Here is a 21,371-nt window from a genome sequence, read left to right as displayed (position 1 = left end):
AACTAGATGAGTGGTTGCAACAGATCCCGGGAACAACATCGGACATCTCAGTCCAGAAATGTGCAGTGCTGGGAACAGCAAGGATACTGCGCAGAACCCTCAAGCTTTCTGGCCTCTGGTAGAGGACCCGAGCTGAATAGGGGATGGACACCACTCTGTATATCGCATCATACGTATATAGTAGCGTCAAAGGTCGTTTTCTCCACTTTTTGGGTCAGAATCCAGTGTTTTGGCCGAAACCAAGCCATGTTCTATACTATTGATTTACTGAAGAGTTGACAAAGTGAGAATGAAACGTTTTTGGAGAAGAAGAGAGTCTACTTTTTGTTTCAATAGGTTTGGTACTTGTGTTGTCAACCAAGACAAAATTCTGTGCAAGTGCGTCTTGAACAATTCATCAAAATGCTCCAAAACGTTTGACAATACAATGTCAAGTCTCCATAGTGAACGAGTCAACGTTACAGTTCTTTAATGACCTTACTGATGACAATTCTTAATCGGTAACTAGTTAACGGTATCAGAATACATTTTTAAAACAACCCTCCCCAGACATTTTCAAGTCCTTGTGTTATGCGAAGGCGCTGGAGTATGAAAGAATAACGTCAATCTCAGATGATTTCTGAGAACCAGTCTCGCAGCGAAAGGTGAGAGGGTGCAAGTGTGTAAAGGAAGGAGTGCGCGTCACGTGCGCTCGCACCTTCTCTCTGACACGTGAGCAAATAAATTAGCTTCAGGGACTGGGGCACCGCGATTAAGCCTTAAATAAAATATGTCCAGCTGACGTTAACTGAAATATTTTTTTTTTTTTTTTAATGGAAGAAATGTACAAAAGTGGGACAGAGCAGGGGAGCATTTAAGACCCCCCACAGCGCCGCCCTTGCCTCAGCCTGCCCTCCACTCACTACTTAATGCAACATTATCGTTGGTCCTTGTCACAAAACAACTCAATTACACACAATTTTGTGGCACTTGAATGGAGGCGTGATTGCATTGTGTGTTCGTGCGCCGTCGTCGTGTTCTCACTCAAGGCGCATGCGTGGGCTGTTTGCAAACTACAGTGCAGTATGTTGCAGTTTGGAGCAAAACAGGCCAGCTGACGTGTTTGATGCATTGGTTGCTCAAGAGGCATAGGGGCCAATCCAGGCCGTGAATGGTGAAAATCCACAAAAAAATTGACGGTGATTGGAATTACACTGGGGGAAATTTTATATATTTTTTTTTTCTCACACACACACACACACACACACACACACACACACGCACACACAAAGATGACACAAGAAGGCGCTAAAGCACTACTTTTATATCGACAGGGGTTTGGCGCCATTTTGTGGTGTTTAAAAACACACAAAAAGACCAAACAGGAGAGTCATGTGAGCCATGGTGAAAATAGCCAAAATTTGTGAGTGATTCATGGCACCTCTTAACATTTTTTAGGATTGTCTGTCAATGCCACAAGTTGGTGATAAAGCATTACTTTTGACCGAATTAAACTCCTTGACTCACTTCAACATCCCGCCTTGGCACGAAGCTGCCACAGGATGGCAGCAAAGAAACAAATAACGAAGGATAAGGTTATTGTAAATAATCTTAAACATCTTAAATGCTATAAATTACAGTTTATTGAAGTGAGTTAAAGAGGTTCATTTAGACAAAAGTACGTTTGTGAGAAGAGGAATTCAGCAAGTGTTTTAGTCATTTAAATGTGTAGAAGGAATGTTGTGAGCGGTAAAACTACTGTACAACGTATTTAAAAATATAGATTTTTGTACACTGACGCAGTCTCCCTTCATGTCCTTGAAAACAAAATAATGTGTCAGTTTCGCACATTTGAATCATGCGCAACCGATGAACGTGTTCAAATTATGTAAATTCAAAGGACTTATTTTCCGTCATGCGGCGAATTTTCCACCTATTGCAGGTGTAGCTACCTGTAGAACGTATAGCCAATGGTCAGCTAGCTAGCAGCTAACGTTAGCAGATGACACCAAGATGCATCCATCCACTCATTTTCCAAACTCTACGTTCATTCCTCAAATCAAAGCTGCACGTTTGCTTGATATCAGCTGACATGAAATTAATAAATAAAAACGAAGAAACGAATGAACTACTAGTGCTGAAAAACAGAAGCACAGGCGCAGGGAGAATTATTCAAGCCTCAACGTGCATGTGAGTATTTTAATCAAGGTTGTCAACATTCATTTAATATCGATGCATGTTATAGATTGTGGTAGCGTTACTACAAAAAAAAAACATGAAGGAGCAATGGATCAGCCAATTTTTACCACAATTGCAAACTAATTGCGGGAAGAAGAGTGGGAAAGGAAGCTTGGTGAGACAAGAAAAGATGTGAATAAAACACGACAGGCAGAAAAAGACAGATGATGGATCAATGTACTTTCTGTTTTCGCAGTCATCAGGTACTAAGGCGACACCGGATCTTCACACTCCTCGCTCGGGGAAATCAGCACATGCCGTAATGTTCATTTGCACCTCCAGCGGGAAACAACATGCTTTCCCTTCTCGATTTGCCCCAGTTGGGGTGAATCCGCTTGGGGCCCGGGCAAATTACAACCTGCCCCACTTGCGCTGCACAAGACATGCGGTCATCAGACAGACGTTATCGGACTCACAGCTGAGGACAGAACCACACAATTGCAGCGCATGCATCCATCCATTTTCTAATTATCTTAACCTCACGAGGGTCGCAGGCATGCCAGAGCCTATCCCAGTTGTCTTAGGGCAGTAGGCGGGGGACACCCTGAACTGGTTGCCAGCAAATCGCAGGGCACACATGGACGAACATCCATTCACACTCACACCACCCAGGGACAATTTAGAGTGTTCCATTAACCTGCCATGCATGTTTTTGGAATGTGGGACGAAAACTGAGTGACTGGAGAAAAGTCACACTGGCACGGGGCGAACTTGCAAACTCCACGCAGGGCGGAGCCGAAATCGAACGCTGAACCTCTGCACTGTGAAGTGCACGTGCTTTCGTCCGGAATTCCCAGCTTTTGTTATTTCGTTAGTTTTCGTTTACTCGAAAAACATCGGTACTACGTTGGGCACAAATTGCCAGCCAGCACTGAGCTCTTCTAAACGACAAGCAGCCCTATGAAGAGCAAAAGGTTTTTCATCGCGTGATCACTATTTGTAATTTTTTAATGACATTTAAAGTACAGTAGTTGTAGTCATAGGAGAGTCGTAGTACTGTAGTACAAGTGGTAGCAGTACTGTCGTAGTAATTGAAGAAAATCGTGAGAGCTGACTTCCCGACTTGGTTTTGTCCTTTGATGCCCTCCAGTGGTCATCATTGATATTACACCTCCTAAAATAAAGCGGCAGTTCGACTGCGGAGGAGGCGACGGAGCGATGGCAAGCGGATCTGATCAATCCACGCAAAGCCGCGCTAATTTTTAAGACTGTTGTACGGCGATCCGAGGTCCGTTCTCGACGCCTAGCGGCCACCGCGTTTATTTTGAAAAACGGCCTACGTTGCTTTTCAAAATAAATGTGAATCTGTGTTGTATCATCTCCGCTTGCCATAGTCGTGTTGTTATTGTGGTTCGACATTTTCCGACGCAGGCCCCCAATCTTCCGGCCCGGTGTTGTGTGTTCGGAACCGACAGCTTCCAAAACTCAGCCCATTTGTCTTTGGGTTGCACGAGGTGAGTCATGACAGGTCGACTCCCCGAATGTGACGTCAATGTACTGACGAGATGTATTATTTTTTTACCCTTCTCGTTTGTTTGCGCCAGCTGATGTTCAATCGTTGTTCGTACGAGCTAATGCTAAAGGCTAAGCAGCAATTCCCGGACCTATTAGTGCAAGATGACTTTTAGTGTTATCTCGGCCTTGTGTGGACGCACACGGAGCTGGAGGAAGGGCGTCGTGTGCAGCAAGTCAACAATCAGACCTGCTGGCAACATGGCAGCTGTTAGAAAATTGCACTGTCACATCGAATGAACAAGAATTATGGTTTTTATTTATTTGGGACATTCATGATATGTAGGTACTTTATTTCGGAACGCTAATTACGGATGAATGTCACCCCCCACCCACCCAAAATAAAATTATTGCGGTACTTTTATATGTAACATGTATAAATTAATACATTATATTGAAAACATAACATAAAAGCACGATTTGAGTTTGTTGTCATCCACCAAACTAAAACGAGATGTATGCATTTCTGCTCTTCGTTTTTATTTCTCACAGTTTTGAAATATTTTGTGTTATTTGTTGCTGAAATAATATGGTTAACCATATATATATATATATTTTTTTTTTTTACAATTTTTTAAATCAGAGATGCAAGTAAACTTCCATAGATTTTTGTTGGCGCTGATTCCAAATCTTGGCCTGTTTTTTGTAAATTATGACTACAGGTTTTTATAATTGTAATAATAAAAATATGTAATATATTTATTCACTGTTAAAAATTGGAAGGTTGGGTTGAGCAACAAGAGGACTGTTTCTGAAACGTCTTCGCAATAAATGATGTTGAGCAGCGTAATTGATCAAAATTACCTCAAACAGGATGTTCCTAGGCACTGAGCTTCGAATGTGATCAGAAAGAGAGACTGGAAGAGTCACAGAAAGGCAGAGAAGTGGATGTCCTTGGAAGTCTAAAAAATGTGAATGTGAACTTTGCCATTCAGCTTCTTGCTAGAGCAGCAAGTTGTGTCAAAAGTACAGAAACAGTGACATATTCGGTCCACATCTCAGAAAGCGCCACTGCAGTTGGACAATGTGAAGTTTACAGAAGGTCAAATCAATCTGTGTCGCAGTGCGCTTTAGGTCCATTCTGAAGATGAACTTTCTGCAAGCAGCATCAAGTATGTCTCCCATTGTATTGATGCCGTTCTAATTCCAGTCTTCATATGACTTAAGTGATGACTTAATGAAACAACACTGCAACCTCACTTGAAACTTCTTAGCTCTCATTTCTGTCATCTGACATATGTACTTTTTTGTGCCGTATCATTTGTAGGACTCAGGCGTCACCATGCACTCCTCCACCCCAATTGGCGCCCTTGTGTGGCTTCTGGTGGCAGCCGTGGCCGCCTTGCAGAGCCCCCCGCAAACAGGTGAGGAGAGCAGCAACAAGAGGAGCATGTCGCGTTGCCAAGTTCTTGTCATAACAGATACACTCCTTTCGAGCAGGGCTGATTATTTCATTGATTAATCAAATAATTCGCTAAAATTGCATTTTGCTTGGCGGCCCAATGTGTCAGTGGTTAGCGCGTCAACCTCACAGTGTAGAGGTACCGGGTTCGATTGCAGCTCCGGCCTTCCTGTGTGGAGTTTGCATGTTCTCCCCGTGCCTATGTGGGTTTTCTCCAGGTACTCCGGTTTCCTCCCACGTTCCAAAAACATGCATGACAGGCTGATTAGACACTCAAAATTGTCCATCGGTGTGAGTGTGAGCGTGGATATTTTTTCTTCTCTGTGTGCCCTGCGATTGGCTGGCAAGCGGTTCAGGGTGTCCCCCACCTACTGCCCGAAGACAGCTGGGATAGGCTCCAGCAAGCCCCGCGACCCTTGTGAGGGTAAAGCGGATCAGAAAACGGATGGACGGATGGATGGATGCATTTTGCATTAAAGTGTCTTCCAAACTTGTTTCTTCCCCCATTACTCTTTCCAAATCAATTATTGTTGTTTACTTGGTATTGCTTAGCGCTAAATAATAAACAGCTTTAACAACTATTTTAAAAATCAAGCCATCATCTTGAGCTATTGTTTGACTTCATGTTGTCCAAATCCTCAGCCTAGTATGAATTAGACAATAAGGTGGATGTCCTTGAGCCATCAAAGAACCCAGCAATCGGAAACAGGAAGTGAGCCCAGAAGGTGTGCTGAACGAAGCCCAGTTTTGATGTAACGCTCTCCCGCTTCCTCGTCGTCGTCCTCCAGTGTTCTTGGACAAGCATGAGGCCAGCTCGATGATCTCACGTCAGAAGAGGAGCGTCGACGGCACCGCCCAGCAGCCGTCCACGCTGGAGCAGGCCTGCATGGAGAGGGTGTGCACCTACGAGGAGGCCCGCAAGCACTTCCAGGACTCATATCGCACGGTGAGATCCTCGCGCTCCCTCGTCGCATTCTTCATGCGTTCACTCATCATCTTCACCTTCTCTTCCAGGACATCTTTTGGTCCGTCTACATCGGTAAGTTGCTGCACTTGCTTTTGTGTGAAACGGGTTGCTACAGGGTGGTACGTTTCCGGTATAAAATTCAGAATTCTGTAAATATTCAACACTGGAAGGAGGACCGGAAAGGTATCATATTTAGCTTTAACTATCGATATTTGGAGGTGACCTTGTCAATTACTGGTGCAAAAATTGTGGGAATTTTGCCACCTCCCGTGTGACGCTGGTGCTTTTTCGTGTATCTTAAGATGGAGACCAGTGCGCGGAGAATCCCTGTAAGAACGGCGCCCTGTGCTCTGACAGTGTGGGGGGCTACGACTGCGTCTGCAAGGCGGGCTTCTCGGGGGTGCACTGCGAGACCGGTGAGCCGTTTACATTTCTACTTCACTTCTTTCAAGGGCTGGGCTGTAGGGCCTTGAAGCAATCCATCCATCCATTTTCCGATCCGCTTTATCCTCAAAAGGGTCGCGGGGGGGTGCTGGAGCCTATCCCAGCTGTAGGTGGGGGACACTCTGAACCGGTTGCCAGCCAATCGCAGGGCATACAGAGAGGAACAACCATCCGCACTCACGCCTAGGGACAATTTGGAGTGCTCAATCAGCCTGCCATGCATGTTTTTGGAATGTGGGAGGAAACCGGAGTACCCAGAGAAAACCCACGCAGGCCCGGGGAGAACATGCAAACTCCACAGAGGAAGGCCGGAGCTGGAATCGAACCCAGTACCTCTGCACTGTGAGGTTGACGCGCTAACCACTGGCTCACCGGGCCCTTGAAATAATATCTCACATATTTGTCCTATTTCCGTCTTCAAGAAATGACATTTTTCAAAAAATATCTTATTATTTTTTTCCCCCCATAGCAACTACTCCTAATAATTACATTTTCTGGATACTCAATGAATCAGAAGAGTCACGACATATAAGCACCAAATTGCCATGTTGGCAATGGGAAATCTGATTTTGTAAACTAGCACCTCTGTGAAAAAAATGGATGTATGGATTAAAATATATCTTCTTGTCCAAACAAACTGGATGATTCCCCAAGCCTACTTAACTCATGTGTTTGTCCTCACTTCAGACCAAACCGTGTGCACCCTGGAGAAGGACAAGGGCTGCTCCCAGTTCTGTAAACCGGGCTACACCTCCTACGAGTGTTCCTGCGCACGAGGGTGGAAGCTCCATCGAACGGACAGAAACAAGTGCGAGCCCGCAGGTACGCGCGTTCACATTACCTCAGTCGTGACAATGCCAGCATTAAGGGAAGAAATAAACACACGCACGCACCTTCTTCTCCTCGTCAGTCCGCTATCCATGCGGGAAGGTCCACAGTCTGAGCCAGTGGGAGAACAGACAGTCCACCATCGTCCGCAGCAACTTTCAGGGACTTGCCTGCGCCTCTGGGGAGTGTCCCTGGCAGGTAAGCAAAACACACACACGCACATGAAAAAATGCCAGCTTGTTTTCCTGATCCACTCGCAAGGCAGCTATGGATTTTGAGCAGATTGTTTTGTTGTTGTTGTTTTTTTTTTTTAATCTTTGCTCAAGTTGGGTTCATTATTTTGAAAACCAAAAACACTATTAGCAGTAAACAAATGCAAAAATAGGCGGACATCAAAGCACAAACATTAATTGAAGAAACATGTCGTAAAATGTTAGTTGTCTAAAATATCGACATCTCAGAAATGCACAGAAACGGCTGTCATTTTTGAACTCAGCGTTCCCAAATTACTCAGAAACCATTAACCCCCCGCCCACCCCCCCCGCCGTCAAATTGAATCAAAATAAGGCATTTGCTTTTGCTTTGGAAAAAATGCCTTTGCCTATTTTCTGACATTTTATGGACCAAACGCAATTCATTGACATCTTAAGAAAATAATTGTTAGTTGCATCCCTTATTTCATAGAAACAGCGGGCTCAATTTTTTATCATTTCATTGTCTCGAAAACTTACTGTGTTGATGTGGCTCGCAGGCCCTTCTCAAGAGCTCCCAGTCGGAAGGTTTCTGCAGCGGAGTCATTCTCAAGGAGAACCTGGTGCTGACCTCAGCGCAGTGTGCCAGCAAGTACACCTCCTTCCAAGTGGCTGTGGGTCAGTACACACAAGCGCTGAAAGTAAACAGTCACAATTTGAAAGCGGCTTTTACACGACACAGATTGGGTTCGGTGCATCTCTTCGTCCAGGTAAGCGTAAGGTCACCTCCGAGGACGGCGAGCAGACGCTTTACGTGAAAGTAACCCACCCGCATCCCCGCTACGTGCCGGGTCGCCCCGACAACGACCTGGCCGTGGTGGAGCTGCGCGACCGCATCATCTTCAAGAGGGAAGTGTCGGCCGCGTGCATCCCCGAGAGAGACTTTGCGGACCACATCCTGACGTCTGGCGATCTCCCCGCCATCATTACGGGCTGGAAAGACCCCGAGGCGGGGGCAACGTCCTTCCAGGGCCAGCTCACACTCAACCAGCTGGCGTACAAAAGCCTGCCTCAGTGCCTGGAGACGCATCCCAATCTGATGAGTAACAAGATGGGCTGCACGGCCGCCCGGGCCAACGCCGACTGCAGCGTGAGCTCCGGAAGCCCCCTGCTCACTTTGTACAGGGAGGTGTTCTTCCTCACCGGCGTGGTCAGCCAGCCGCCGGGGGCCGAGTGCAGCAAAGGGTTCGTCTTTCAGAAAGTCTCGCGCCATCTGGGATGGATTCAGTCGCTCGTGAACTCGCTGTAGTGGCTTCACAATCCATGTTTCGAACCTGTTCACTTGGGTGACTTTATTCAACATTTAAACACATTAACCTCAACCCTTACTGTATTAGCTGTATGCAGACTTACATTGTTTATCCACAAGGTGGCGCTCCAGTAAAGTAAACGTCCACGTGATGCACTGACTTGGTCCGCATGAAACCGCTTTGAAAGTGTCTTGTTCGACCCAACGCTGCTCCTTTCGCATGCATGCAATCATCAGACCACAAATAAAGTACACGTGATCCCCAGCCTCTTTTTTCCCCTTTGTGGAAATATTTGAAATAGCTTCCAACACGTAATTTCAAGTAAATCTCTAGACATATTTTTGAAATTGTTTTTTTTTTTTTTTTTTTAATATAATTTGTTTTGCTTGGAATTTCATTTCATCCCTCAAGTAAACCAAACGTGATTTCGGTTTGATTTGTGTACATGTTGAAATATCAGAAATGCTGTTTTAATTTCCAGTACATTTCTCAAAATTAAAAACTACTTCATAGATGACATTGTTTTACTTCACTTCTATAATAGATTTCAAATTTCAATTACATACAAAAATGTATCTAGCCAAGGAGATGATATTGGATGTATACGTATGTAAGTTGAGAGGTTCGTAGTTTTGTACTGGATAGCTCTACTTTAAGAATGGGCAAAAGGAGAGATGGAATCCTTTGAAGGCAGCTTTTTTATTTTCCATCGTCTGCACCTCCGAACGAACGAGAACACACCTCCTTCCTTCCGGTAACACAAACACTTCCTGGTTTCCTTAACCAATCAGACAATATCAACATAAACTTGTTTAAGCAATTATTAAACGGAATATAACCTAGGTAACTGCAACACAAAAAAATATAATGCTCAAATATAAAATGACAATAATAATTTAACATAAGCTTACACGTATCTTACACAACAAAACCAGCGCTCAAGACTAATTCATGCTTTCCCCCAGAGTCTGTCTTTTATGGGCTGCATTTGAATAAGCTGCTCTCGCTCCTGTGTTCTTTGGCAACATTTTCCCACAGACTCCCACTCTGCAGTCTTCTCACAGCCTCCCTCCCCTTTGGTGATCATGTCACATGGGGCAATGCAAGGGAATGGAAGAATGGGAGTGACACGGAACGCAAGACGAGTTCAAAACAAAAAAAAACCTGACCTGCCAATTTTGAAAAGGACAGCGTTGAATGCTGGGGGCCCACGGTGGCTGTTGCCATGGCTCTCGCCTAGGAGATCGCTCCTTAAGCCCAAAAATGGGCCTGCTCCTTCACTCTCTCGTTTCACTGCAGATTTATTTGAGAAGTACCTTCCTTCCCTGCGTCTGCACCGCCACTTTCCTCTTGCTGGCTTCGTTCATGTCATTGTTAAACATTTACTGGACTGCGCAACATTTAGGAAGGCATACAGCATGTACGTCACCGGATAGGTCTCGTCACCTCAAGTCTTACGCTAACATTCGATTTGTCATCTTGCCGATGCCACAAATGGTCATAGGCAACTAGAATACCTCAACCTCATTTGTAGAATGCTTTAACAACCGCCATGGCTGCGCACAAAGTGCTATACTTAGAGAGAGAAAAAAATAATACATATAAAAACAAAGACAATTAATAAATAATAGACAGTAAACAATAAAACATTAACACAATGCTGCATCTCTCGTTGAGTTAAAAGTCGAAAAATAAAAATGTGATTTAAGAAGAGTTTTAAAAATGGACCTGGGAGTGGGTGGGGGGCTTTTGCCTAACATTTAATGGGAGGTCATTCCAAAAGGGGCGGGGTTGACTCTGTACCTCCAGGAGCGTCTGGACTGCTGACCTGAGGGGCTCAGAGAGGTAAGGTGGAGCGAGACCATGTAAAAACAAATAAGAGTAAAATGAACTCTTGGATGAAGCAAGGCCAGACTTGGAGTTGTCCAGTTAGGAGGCGAGCAGCAGCATTGTGGACCAACTGGAGATACTTGAGGGAGGACTGGCTGACTCCAAAATATAGTAAACGACTGCAATCATTGAAGATGTAACGAAGGCATGGGTTACTGCTTCGAAGTACTCTTGTCTTTACTTTAGCCAACAGCCTAAGGGAAAAAAAGAGGGATTTGATGACAGCAACATTTTTCCGGTCCAATTTAAAACTTAAATTCAAGACTGCTAACTTTAGATTAGACGCCAGGAGGTCCAAGTCAACAGGAATAAATGCACACGCTGGCCTTTACCTTTTAGCTCTCAAAAAGTTACAAACTGTTACCTTGGAGTCAACAAATGAGTGTAGATGGCACAAATGAGATGTGACTGCAAAGAAAGGCCTTGGTGAAAGATGTTGACATGGAAAGAATTGGATCATGGCGTATGGACTGATGGAACTGCATTCTGTTAGACGTGAATGAATAGCCCTTGCATGGAGACATTAGTGGGAGGGTCATGACATACACCAACATCCCAGGAAGAAGAAAGCACTTCATGTCACTCTGCAGCTCATGAATCGGAACGCCTCGACAGCGAAAACATCCAAAGACATCCAAACACAATATGTTCCATTGACTTCGGAGTTCGCTTTCAAAATCATTATCTGGAGAAAAGGTGTAAAAGAGAAGTGATTTGTTCCAAATGCACAACAAATCTGAAAAACATTTGAGGATTCTTGAGGTTTACAAACGTAAAAAAATGTAGACATAAAAAAAAAAAATCCATCACAAAAATACTGATTGAATAACAAAAGCGCACCGATAAAGTATAAACAGAAATCTCTGGTCAACTAGAACCAGGACAAACAATACATTAACAAAAAGCGCCTGCGAAAGGCAGAGAAATAGTTAATCCGAGAAAACAAGTGGAATGACTCAGTCCAATTGCACGAAGCAAACACAAGAGCAAAAACAAAATAATAATACTTACTACCGAGGAAAAAGAGGCAAAAGCTACAATGGCGACATCGAGAAAAAGACACCTGAGCAACAGCAGCAACAAGGTCAATAATCTGACAAGAGTCATGGAATCTTGGCAGTCCTTAAATACAGGCTTAATCATGATAATCAAATTTGCAGCAGGTGAACACGCTGGAGGAGAAACCCTCCACTGCCACCTGCTGGAAACACACAAAAATGGAATCACAACATCTATAATACCACCAAACAGAACAATAATGAATCAAGTAAAAAAAACAACTTCACTTTGCGTGTTACACATCTCGATGGTTTTGACTTAAATGTTTTGTGCCCCTACTTATGGATAATTTTATGGTTAGTTAGTTTTATATATTTTTTTAAGGCTATTTTTGTTTAGAAATTGCTGTAGGGCACAACTTGTCCCGACACACAGAAGCAAATTAGCTAACCTGCTCCAGCTCCCGAGGTCACTCATTGCTACACTTTGTAAACCAGTCGATTTCTTTACGTTCTCATTTGAAAGAAAATTCAAGGCCCCAAAAATGGGAGCTGCTATTAGCCCATAATTGACACTCAGACGCTCACACGCACACAAAATGACTCCAGCTCCGGACATTACACACTAGTACAGTTCTAATAGCATTTTATTTCTGTACCTTTTCCATTTTGATGTTTTTACACTGTAATTTCTACAATTTGTACTTTCAAATAAATATTTGCTCATATTGAATCATTGCTACACTTTATAAAACCATTTTTTTAACATTCTTTTTTTAATTATATTTTTGTATACTTTTAACAACAAATTGTGTGAATGGTGCTCAGTGCTTGACAATGGCATTTCAGTTCTTTTCAATGGGGTAATTGAGATTTGTGATACAAGTAAATTGAGTTCCGATCATGGCTAGTGTACCACGTATTGGCCGTTGCGCTGTACTGGAGCTGAGGATGATGATGTCATCCATGGAGGTGAAAGTGTGCCGCTCGTGAGGCTAAAATCTGGCTCCTGTCCTACTAAATCAGTAATCCATCCCCATGCTGTGACCCCAAATCCTCACGTGTGCTAAATATATGCAGAACACGTATGCACACAGCCTCAAAACAGACTCTTTGTGGGGGATTATCTGTCTGCGTGGTGTCTGATTCCACACGGGGGGCTAACAATGTGATTGCCCCCCAACCCCCTTAAAAAATCACACACACCCACGTCAATCTGTACCTCATGTCAGTTTCCATTTGGGCAATTGTGCAACGAGGATGGAGACAACACTTGAGAGCTTGAGGTCAAGGCCTGGCGTGATGGAGACAGAGAGAGAGAGTGAGAGAGAGAGAGAGAGAGAGAGAGAGAGAGAGAGAGAGAGAGAGAGAGAGAGAGAGAGAGAGGCAGGCTGCAGACTTTTACATAACCCCATTGCTGTAATTCCAGACACGCTCGCTGAAAGCAGGCGAGGGGATTGAATCAAATGCTTCAAGTCAGCATTCTCACAGGGTTTTTGCGAACGCGCCAGTTGGAAAACAATGGAGGCCAACTAGATTTGAGCCGTAGGATGCTAACACCGGCTAATTAGCATGCACAAGGTGAACAAGGCTAATTGGAAAAACAAAGCTATTTGAGTTTTTTAAAGGTATATAGTACATGTTTATGAGTGCATTTGTGTGAAGTAAATGTACATATTGATTTTACATGGTATGTTTTGTATTCTCAATATTGTATCACACATCAAAGTCTTTAGATTGGCGAAATGGGAATCATGTGAGACAAGGGTCTGTTACAGAGATTGTACATGCAATTATAAATACCTTTTGCTAAAATTTCAACGAGCATGTCTTCGAATGAAAAATACTCAAGTGAAAATAAAAAGTATGCTGCAGCTCTGGATGATGACATCGCCACAATTTGGGTCTGCTATTTGCCGTCCCTGCTGATGGAAAAAAGAGCCTTCTGATCCACCTCTGACCATGGACATCAACTAGTCCTGGAGGCCTTTGGAGCTTAAAGAACAATAAGTCACTTTCAGTGTATGGTCACGGTGTTTGGGTGACACAGTAGGAAGGTAACTCCTTCAATCCGCCTTTATTCGACTGACCTCACCCTGACCCGGCATGGGTTAAATCCTTTATAGAGCCATTTGAGAAACATGAACAGCTCACATGCGGACCCTAATCAGACTCACCGAATCAAGGAGAATCAGCTATGGACCGTGACTGAGGAGCCAAAGTAAGACCCACGTGCATGTATGTGTGAGATCACTGGTGGGAGTGCTCTTTGTTGAAGTGTTTTGGCCATTTTATGTAATGATTTTAGAAAAATTGAGAATAGGTGACCTTTCATACGTGCCAACCATCTGTGAGGTTAGGCTACTTGAAAGGTCATGACCACAGAATAGGTAAGCAACAGCCGGAGGGTTTAGGCCATCCTTGTTGATAAGGCTCAGATTAGCTTCCGAGTTTTAGTTGAGCTCCATTGTCTTAGAGTATGAACAGAAGGTTCTACAAAGCATTTTCTGATGACAAAATGCAAGATGCTAGCTCTTAGCAACTCTAAAACTAACCGGCTAGCATGTGCGATGTCATCTTTAATATGCTAGCGATATACTTTTTGTATGGATGTTGACATTGAGGCTAAAAAAAAAACGAAATAGAAAATCTAACTCCATTTAGCCAAAACTAATAACAAAACAAAATAATAGCTAACTAATTTGAATGTTAATGTAACTCTCCTGTGCTAATGATGGCTTGCTCGTTAGCAGAAGGATGGATGGATGGATGGATGGATGGATGGATGGATGGATGGATGGATGGATGGATGGATATCTACATGGCTAGATAAATCGGATTACTAGAAAGAAAAAAATAAAAGCATTCATAAAGACAACTAATTTTAATTTGAATCTGAATAGAATACAAATAGAATATATAGTGTGCTATGCTAATGATTAACAGCCTGCTTTAGTTATAGGTAACTATCGTGAATAAATTTATTAGAATCGCTCTGAAACATTTTGACAATTGTGTCACGTTTGCATGTTGCTAGGCAGACTTCACAAGGCACATTTGACCCCACTGTCCAAAACAAACACAAAAAAGCACATACAATAATTCTCCTCACGATACTGCCAAAGGTAAGGTGGGGCAGAGGGCTGAGCTGCCCAACTAACCAAAAAAAGAACAGGGAGAATTGCTTGGAAGCCAGACAGAAATGAAACTGAAGCTATTGCCCTGGAAGAAAATAACTTGTTTGAGTCAAAACATGTGTGTTTGTTTGTGTGTGTGTGTGTGTGTGTGTGTGTGTGTGTGCGTGTGTGTGTGTGTGTGTGTGTGTGTGTGCGCGTGTGTGTGTGTGTGTGTGTGTGTGTGTGTGTGTTTGTGTGTGTGTGTGTGCGTGTGCGTGCGTGTGTGCGTGTGCGTGTGTGCGTGTGTGCGTGTGTGTGTGTGTGTGTGTGTGTGTGTGTGTGTGTGTGTGTGTGTGTGCGTTTAAAATTAGACTCTCTTCCTGCTAATTTTGGACACCTGTGTCCTGTCATATTTAAAACATCCTGCCTTTCATCCTGGTGTCTCTCTCTGGAAACTGATGCAGTTGTTTTGTCACAAACACAACAAACTATTGTTCTTATCGACACATAATCCAAAATCGGCTTCAGAGTTTGCAAGTCAACATCTGAGTCTGTCACATGACCGCACTGCTAGTCTAGCATAAATAGCAAATGAAGCAGAAATCCTTCATTGGCTTCTTTAATGTGACCCTCAAGCTCAAGATTGGAAGCGCAGATGTCAATGCGTGACCATGATACAATCTGCAGACCATAGTTTGAGCATGAAAAGAAAAAAGAACAGAGAGACTTTGTATTAACAAAAAACATTGACAATTTGCAGCATGAGCAGACCAAATGATAAGAGTTCAAGAATAGAACCATGCGGTACTCCATATATCTTCGGGAGTGACTCAGTTGCACAGCAACCAGTTATCGGCAAAAAAACGGAGCTCTTCGAACCCATTTGGGGCTAACAGCCGAGGTGATGATTTAAAATTACCTAAAAAAATAATCAGAAATAACATCTATACAACAATTCAGCATGATGTTACACATTCTTCCAGGTGGCAAAATCGAAAGCGTGCTCCGATAGCACTACTGGCAAACAAACGCGTTTATGTCTTTTGACCAATTGAGAAAAAAGGGGAAATAGTTTGAATGAATGAATTTTAGCCTTCTTCTCTACAGACATAATTTCAAAGTATGAAGTGTCAGCAAAAAAGAAGATGCTCCGTGGAGTAAACTGCTTGGAAGAGAGACCCAAAGGCGGTTGTAGACATAGTGGAAACACAGACATGGCTAATATTACTGACGTACTTGCTAATTATTACTGGAGGGATAAATAAAAAGCCTTAACCTTTATCTGGATGTACTCTAAATGCTAGCACACTAGCAAAGTTTGTAAATGAACCTAGCCTAACAGTGAGTGTTTCTTTTGATGACTGATGCTGTTTGACTTGGAATATGTTAGGCTAGAACTAGATTGTCCAACTAAGGCCCGCCACAGCCAAATATGACCTAAGTGGACCATCGTGAAAAAAATGACAGCTGATTTTTGAGGACATGTCCCTTAAACTTCATGTAACCCTACACCAGACGCGTAATTAAACACAACCATTACCAGTTATGTGGCCTTCCCATTTTACAACCAATTTATGATGGCAGTGGTTAGCGCATCAACCTCACAATGCAGAGGTTCTATTCCAGCTCCCTGTGTGGAGTTTGCATGTTCTCCCCGGGCCTGCGTGGTTTTCTCCGGGTACTCCGGTTTCCTCCCACATTCCAAAAACATGCATGGCAGGCTAATTGAACACTCAAAATTGTCCCTAGGTGTGAGTGTGAGCGCAGATGGTTGTTCGCCTCTGTGTGCCCTGCAATTAGCTGGCAACCGGTTCAGGGTGTCCCCCGCCTACTGGCCGAAGACGGCTGGGATAGGCTCCAGCACCCCCCCCCCCGTGACCCTTGTGAGGATAAAGCGGAACAGAAAATAGATGGATGGATGGATGGATTTATGATGGCTGCTGTATCGAGCCCCCTAATTGTTTCCAGGCATACCCCGGTGAAGCTACATAGAGCAAAGTGACAAAACGGCCATGAATCTTTGCAGCGGGCCTGCACCTCATCTTCCGGTGCTGTTGCTCTCCTGGGCTGCACCTGTCACATTAGCCTCCAGTTGTCAGCTGCCACTCCACATGAGTCGCCCTCTCGATTCGTCCCATCGGCCCGCCTGTCACCTCGCTTTGCGTGGATTTTTGCCAAAATCAGGGGGGAACATGGCAATAAAAGACAGAACACCCTCAAGCACAATATAGGTAATAATAAAAGGAGTCTGTGGCTGGCTCGTCCCCAAAAAGAGGATTTTAAGCAGTAATGCACACAAGCATTAACCTCCCAGCCTTTCTTGTAGAATCTCATAAATTGAAGTGGATGGAGAGATGTAGTGATTATTAGTCAGCTGATTTAACATCAGCACCACACCAGAACATTTTCTTTTCCTTTTTTTTTATAACATGGCCACAAATGAGGCGACGGGGAAAGATGTGTATCCTACTGGGGGGGTGGGTGTGTCAGCCTCTTAAAGCCCTCCCAACCCCCATTTTGATGGACTGAAGCAGCTGAGGCGTCCATACAAATCATAAACGTCAGCAGCTCGAGTACATAGCAAGACACTACAAGGTTATTAAAGCAGTGAAACAAACTAAAATAGAAAAAAAAACATTTTTGTTCACAAAATATATTTTTTATGAAAATGCTTTGAAAAAATCTTATTACATCTTTGTTATATTAGTATAAAACCAACTACATCTATGTTTATAGCGAAAATGTCGTTTGAGGAGTGTAGTTGACTCGACTTTATTATATTATACTTAATGACTGTTTTTTTAAAATCTTGCATTTGTCATATTAAAAAAATAATAATAATATTAAAGCTACTTACAACTAACATGAAATATTTTACAAAAAATAAAACCTAAACAAAAACTAACAAACAAATTAAAATGAACTAAATTGACGAAATAAAAGTCAAAATGAAATAAAAATTATTATAACCCTGGACACTACACAAGGCAAGAAACAAGGCAACATTTTCACAATCAGACTGGCTGTCTCCTCCATTCAGCCATTAAACTGTATCTACGATCATCCATCCGCCTCTTCATCCCTTACATCTATCATCCAGCTGGCAATTTGTCAATCCATCAATCAGACATATCTATGCAAATTTATGACCAAAGGGGAAAAAAATACAATGATAGAATTACCACCGTTCCCCAAATAGTGCGTGTCAATGAATAAATGCGACTGCGCATGCGTTAACGAATGTGACCATACAAAATAGAGAGACAGGAAGGATTTAAAATCTGGTTTTTGTTGTATGTGTCAGTCATTTCAAATTCATTTCCAACAGCATGGAGTGAATTTGTCTTCTCTGTGCGTGGACGTGCGTGTGTGAACATGCGCAGAGGCGGAAAGGAGGCGTGGGGGGCGCTGAGGGGGTGGGGGCCTAATCTTCAAGCGCGTTATGCGGAGTGCAGTTTTTGCGTGGCGCTCATTCGTTGAGCAGCAGCGAGCGTCGAAGTGGACTTTAAACGGACTAGCACGGCGCCTTGCCCTGCGCGGTGGGCTTTCTTTTTTTATTTCGCAAGATGCTTAAACAAAGGATTTGAGTGATAGGGAGGGGGAGAAAGGGAAACAACCACCCTCGTCTGTGTCGGACCTGCCGGGACACATCCGCGGCTGCAGGGGTCAGCTGATCCGCTGTACATATGCCATTCGGGCTGCTGCGCCCACCGCCGGTTCCGAAAGCGAGACAGTCGGAAGCATCTGCCACGGCGGCGCGCGTGTGGATGCGGAGAGTTGAGGCGGGCGACGAGGCTCTTTCCGAAATGTGACATTTGGAGCACGGAGTCTGGTCGACGCTGCGCACAGCACCCTGCGCCCCCCATCACTCGTCCACCCACCAGCGGATCTATTTGCTTCGATTTAAAAAAAAAAAAAGGTCGGTGGTGTTCCTCATGTCACCATAAATAGCTTATGTCCTATGCATTGGGGTGGATGGGGGTTGGGGAGGGGGGTGTAATGAATGCACGACTGCATGAAGCCCAAAGGATTTGTTGTTGTTGTTTTGTTTTGTATTTATGCATTCAGCAACATTGACCCCCCCCCCCCAAAAAAAAAAAGCACCTTGGTGTAAATGCACGGTTGGCTCTGGCGTGGTCCATTTTCATCCCCCACTACACACACACACACGCACATGCACACGGTAGTTTATTTTGGGGAGTGCCAAGCACTCCATCATTGTTAGGAGGTGAGGTGTCATTCTTTATTCCAGGCACACACACATTTGTAACAATGCTGCCTCAAACAAACGCTCTTCTGGAATGCCCTGGGGAGCCTGCATGTGGCCAACATTGTCATGAGGAGAGGAACTGGTGGGGGCGTGCTGGAAAAAGAGCATTCTCTAACAAGTGTGTGCATCTGTATATGTGTGTGTGTGTGTGTGTGTGTGTGTGTGTGTGTGTGTATGCGTTTACATTCAGCTGCTCCTTAGGTCAGCTAAAAGCAAGAGTGCACCCACCTTTTGGGGAGGATGCAGGTGGTGGTGGTGGGGGGATGGGGTAGTGGGAACCCCAACAGTGTGCGCTGCCTACAACTCAGCTGAAAATGAAGCTCCAATAGCCACTTGGGTACCATTACCAGAAAGAGGCCGTCTACGTGGAAACGGGCGCCTGTGGATGCATTGGCATTAGTGTTGCTCAACAGATTATTGGTGATATGAGCCTCGTTACTGTCAGCTGGTGTGTTGTTTGGATTACAGCGGTGCCTTTCGATGCGAGCCGTCATTCGGCCAATTTGTTTGCTTTGCCTTGAGAGGAAAAATCTGAGCTACAAGCACCACGTACTGGCAGTGAGTTTAACTCTTTTCACAACAAGTAGTGATTTGGCACTCCCGGTTGATGTTAAACTAAATATGTTGTCTATTTGGGATAGCTGCATTCTTGATGTTATTGAACAATGCAAAAGGCCATCGAGGTTTGACGATTAGCATCAATGTCGCAGTGTCCCTCGGAGCAACAGCTATTTGAACACAAAGAATGGAGCAACACATGTAGACAGAGAATATAAGAACACTCACAGGCATATTTTCTTGATCCCCTGTGAAAAATAACCAATATTACTGCAGCTGACTCGGTCAGTTGTGAAACTCTTCTTCGCATGTGTATGTATATTATACTGCCCCCGTGGTGGCCAAGGTGCACAAACTAGAAGCAGCAGCAGCACAATGTCCATTGTATTCAAGAAAAATGTGTTTCTTTTCAGTCTGGTTCGTTAAATCATTACTGTATGTTTGTACAAAGTACAATATTATACAGTGCTATTTTTCTCATTCGAAGCACATTCCAAAAATCTCGAGACACCACTGCATTACCTCCACCAAGGAGGTTGTGTGGACAACTCTTGAGGTTGAAATTGGCCACACTGGTCCACATCCCGTTTGTCTGGATGTAGAATCTAATTTTTCCCCACTGGAAATTACGGAAATTGGATTAATCTGTGGACAGCGTGGTAGCCCGCTCACAGTCTTCAATTTCTGGGTTTGAATCTTCGGCTTCTTCACATCTAAAAGCATGCACGATATGTTCGCGGAAGACTTTTGTCTTTCGGCATGATGGTGAGTGGGAACCTCCGAAGGTTCTAATAGTGTGCTGCAAGGATTTGTATGTGTCATAGCGTGTGTACGTGTGTGTGTGCGCGCATGTGTGGACTGTATGCCAAGACAGTTTTTTTTTGTAAACGGGAATGTCCCTGCTTCCCCTTTCCATTTGTGTCCATGCGTCGAGCCCTCCCCCAGACGCATACACATGCCCATCACATACACACCCAGATCACAGAAACAGACATCACACACGCACAGATCTCTCACACAAATGCACACACAAAGATCCCACGTACACATACACACTTGCGGATCACATCCACATGACTGGTCACACAAAAACATATTTATTGTCACAAACATTTGTGTGCACACGATCCTATACACACCACACAAACCCATGTTTGGGGGACCTATCGGATTACAATAATCCCTAGTTTTTCGAGGTTAATGGGGAACAGAACCTCCCGTGAAAATTGAAAAACCGCAAAGGAGAATCCCCCACCCCAGAATTTTGGAGTATGTAAATGTGTGTACCAGCATGTTTAAAATATTGTGGCACTCACAAGGCAGTGAGGAACAGTTGCACCTTGATTTTTGTAATCAGAAGAACGAGTTTAGGTTTTTCTCTCGTCACACAATGACAGGTGCAATTAACATTCACCATTATTGCCTTGTGAGAGAGGCAAAGAGGCTTGTGTTGGTTGCATAAAAGGGAGCTCTCACTTGACTCTTACAGGCTTGGGCTTCACTTTGAGATTCTTCTGCTGGAGGCGCTGATGCTGTCACTGAGGTTTTTTAAATTGGAGAAAAACATGGTCATGGGTAGCGCTGACGTTCATCTTGTCCTCTTATTAGTTGAAATAGTTTCATGAATCCTTTTTTTTTTTTTTTTTTTTTATATAATGGTTTTTTTTT

The 21,371-nt window shown here is 43.8% G+C and overlaps 2 protein-coding genes across 4 annotated transcripts in view; both read left to right on the top strand.

Moving 5' to 3' along the window:
* Positions 1-3,345: 3,345 nt before the first annotated feature.
* proza (protein Z, vitamin K-dependent plasma glycoprotein a) lies at positions 3,346-9,135 on the top strand. 3 transcript variants are annotated; one of them, XM_019868563.1, is made up of 9 exons: positions 3,346-3,711; positions 4,997-5,093; positions 5,920-6,077; positions 6,146-6,170; positions 6,401-6,514; positions 7,230-7,364; positions 7,453-7,568; positions 8,122-8,239; positions 8,332-9,135. In XM_019868563.1, exons 1-9 carry the CDS (start codon positions 3,679-3,681, stop codon positions 8,868-8,870), a joined length of 1,335 nt encoding a protein of 444 aa, XP_019724122.1. In that variant the 5' UTR covers positions 3,346-3,678; the 3' UTR covers positions 8,871-9,135. The 3 variants fall into 3 exon arrangements, with proteins under 3 accessions (XP_019724122.1, XP_019724132.1, XP_019724114.1); XM_019868573.1 differs by having other exon boundaries at positions 3,347-3,671; XM_019868555.1 differs by lacking the exon at positions 3,346-3,711 and adding an exon at positions 3,737-3,939.
* A 9,162-nt stretch (positions 9,136-18,297) lies between these two features.
* Positions 18,298-21,371, top strand: part of gprc5ba (G protein-coupled receptor, class C, group 5, member Ba) — a 26,992-nt gene continuing 23,918 nt past the window's right edge. Inside the window, exon 1 of the mRNA XM_019868587.1 lies at positions 18,298-18,792. The gene's annotated coding sequence lies outside the window, so the exon portion shown is untranslated. The remainder of the gene's footprint in view (positions 18,793-21,371) is intronic.

Source organism: Hippocampus comes, unplaced genomic scaffold, assembly GCF_001891065.2.
Source record: "Hippocampus comes isolate QL1 unplaced genomic scaffold, H_comes_QL1_v1.1 scaffold98, whole genome shotgun sequence".
NCBI lineage: Eukaryota > Metazoa > Chordata > Actinopteri > Syngnathiformes > Syngnathidae > Hippocampus > Hippocampus comes.
Note: the sequence above shows the minus strand (reverse complement) of the source record. Positions and strands in the feature narration are given on the sequence as shown.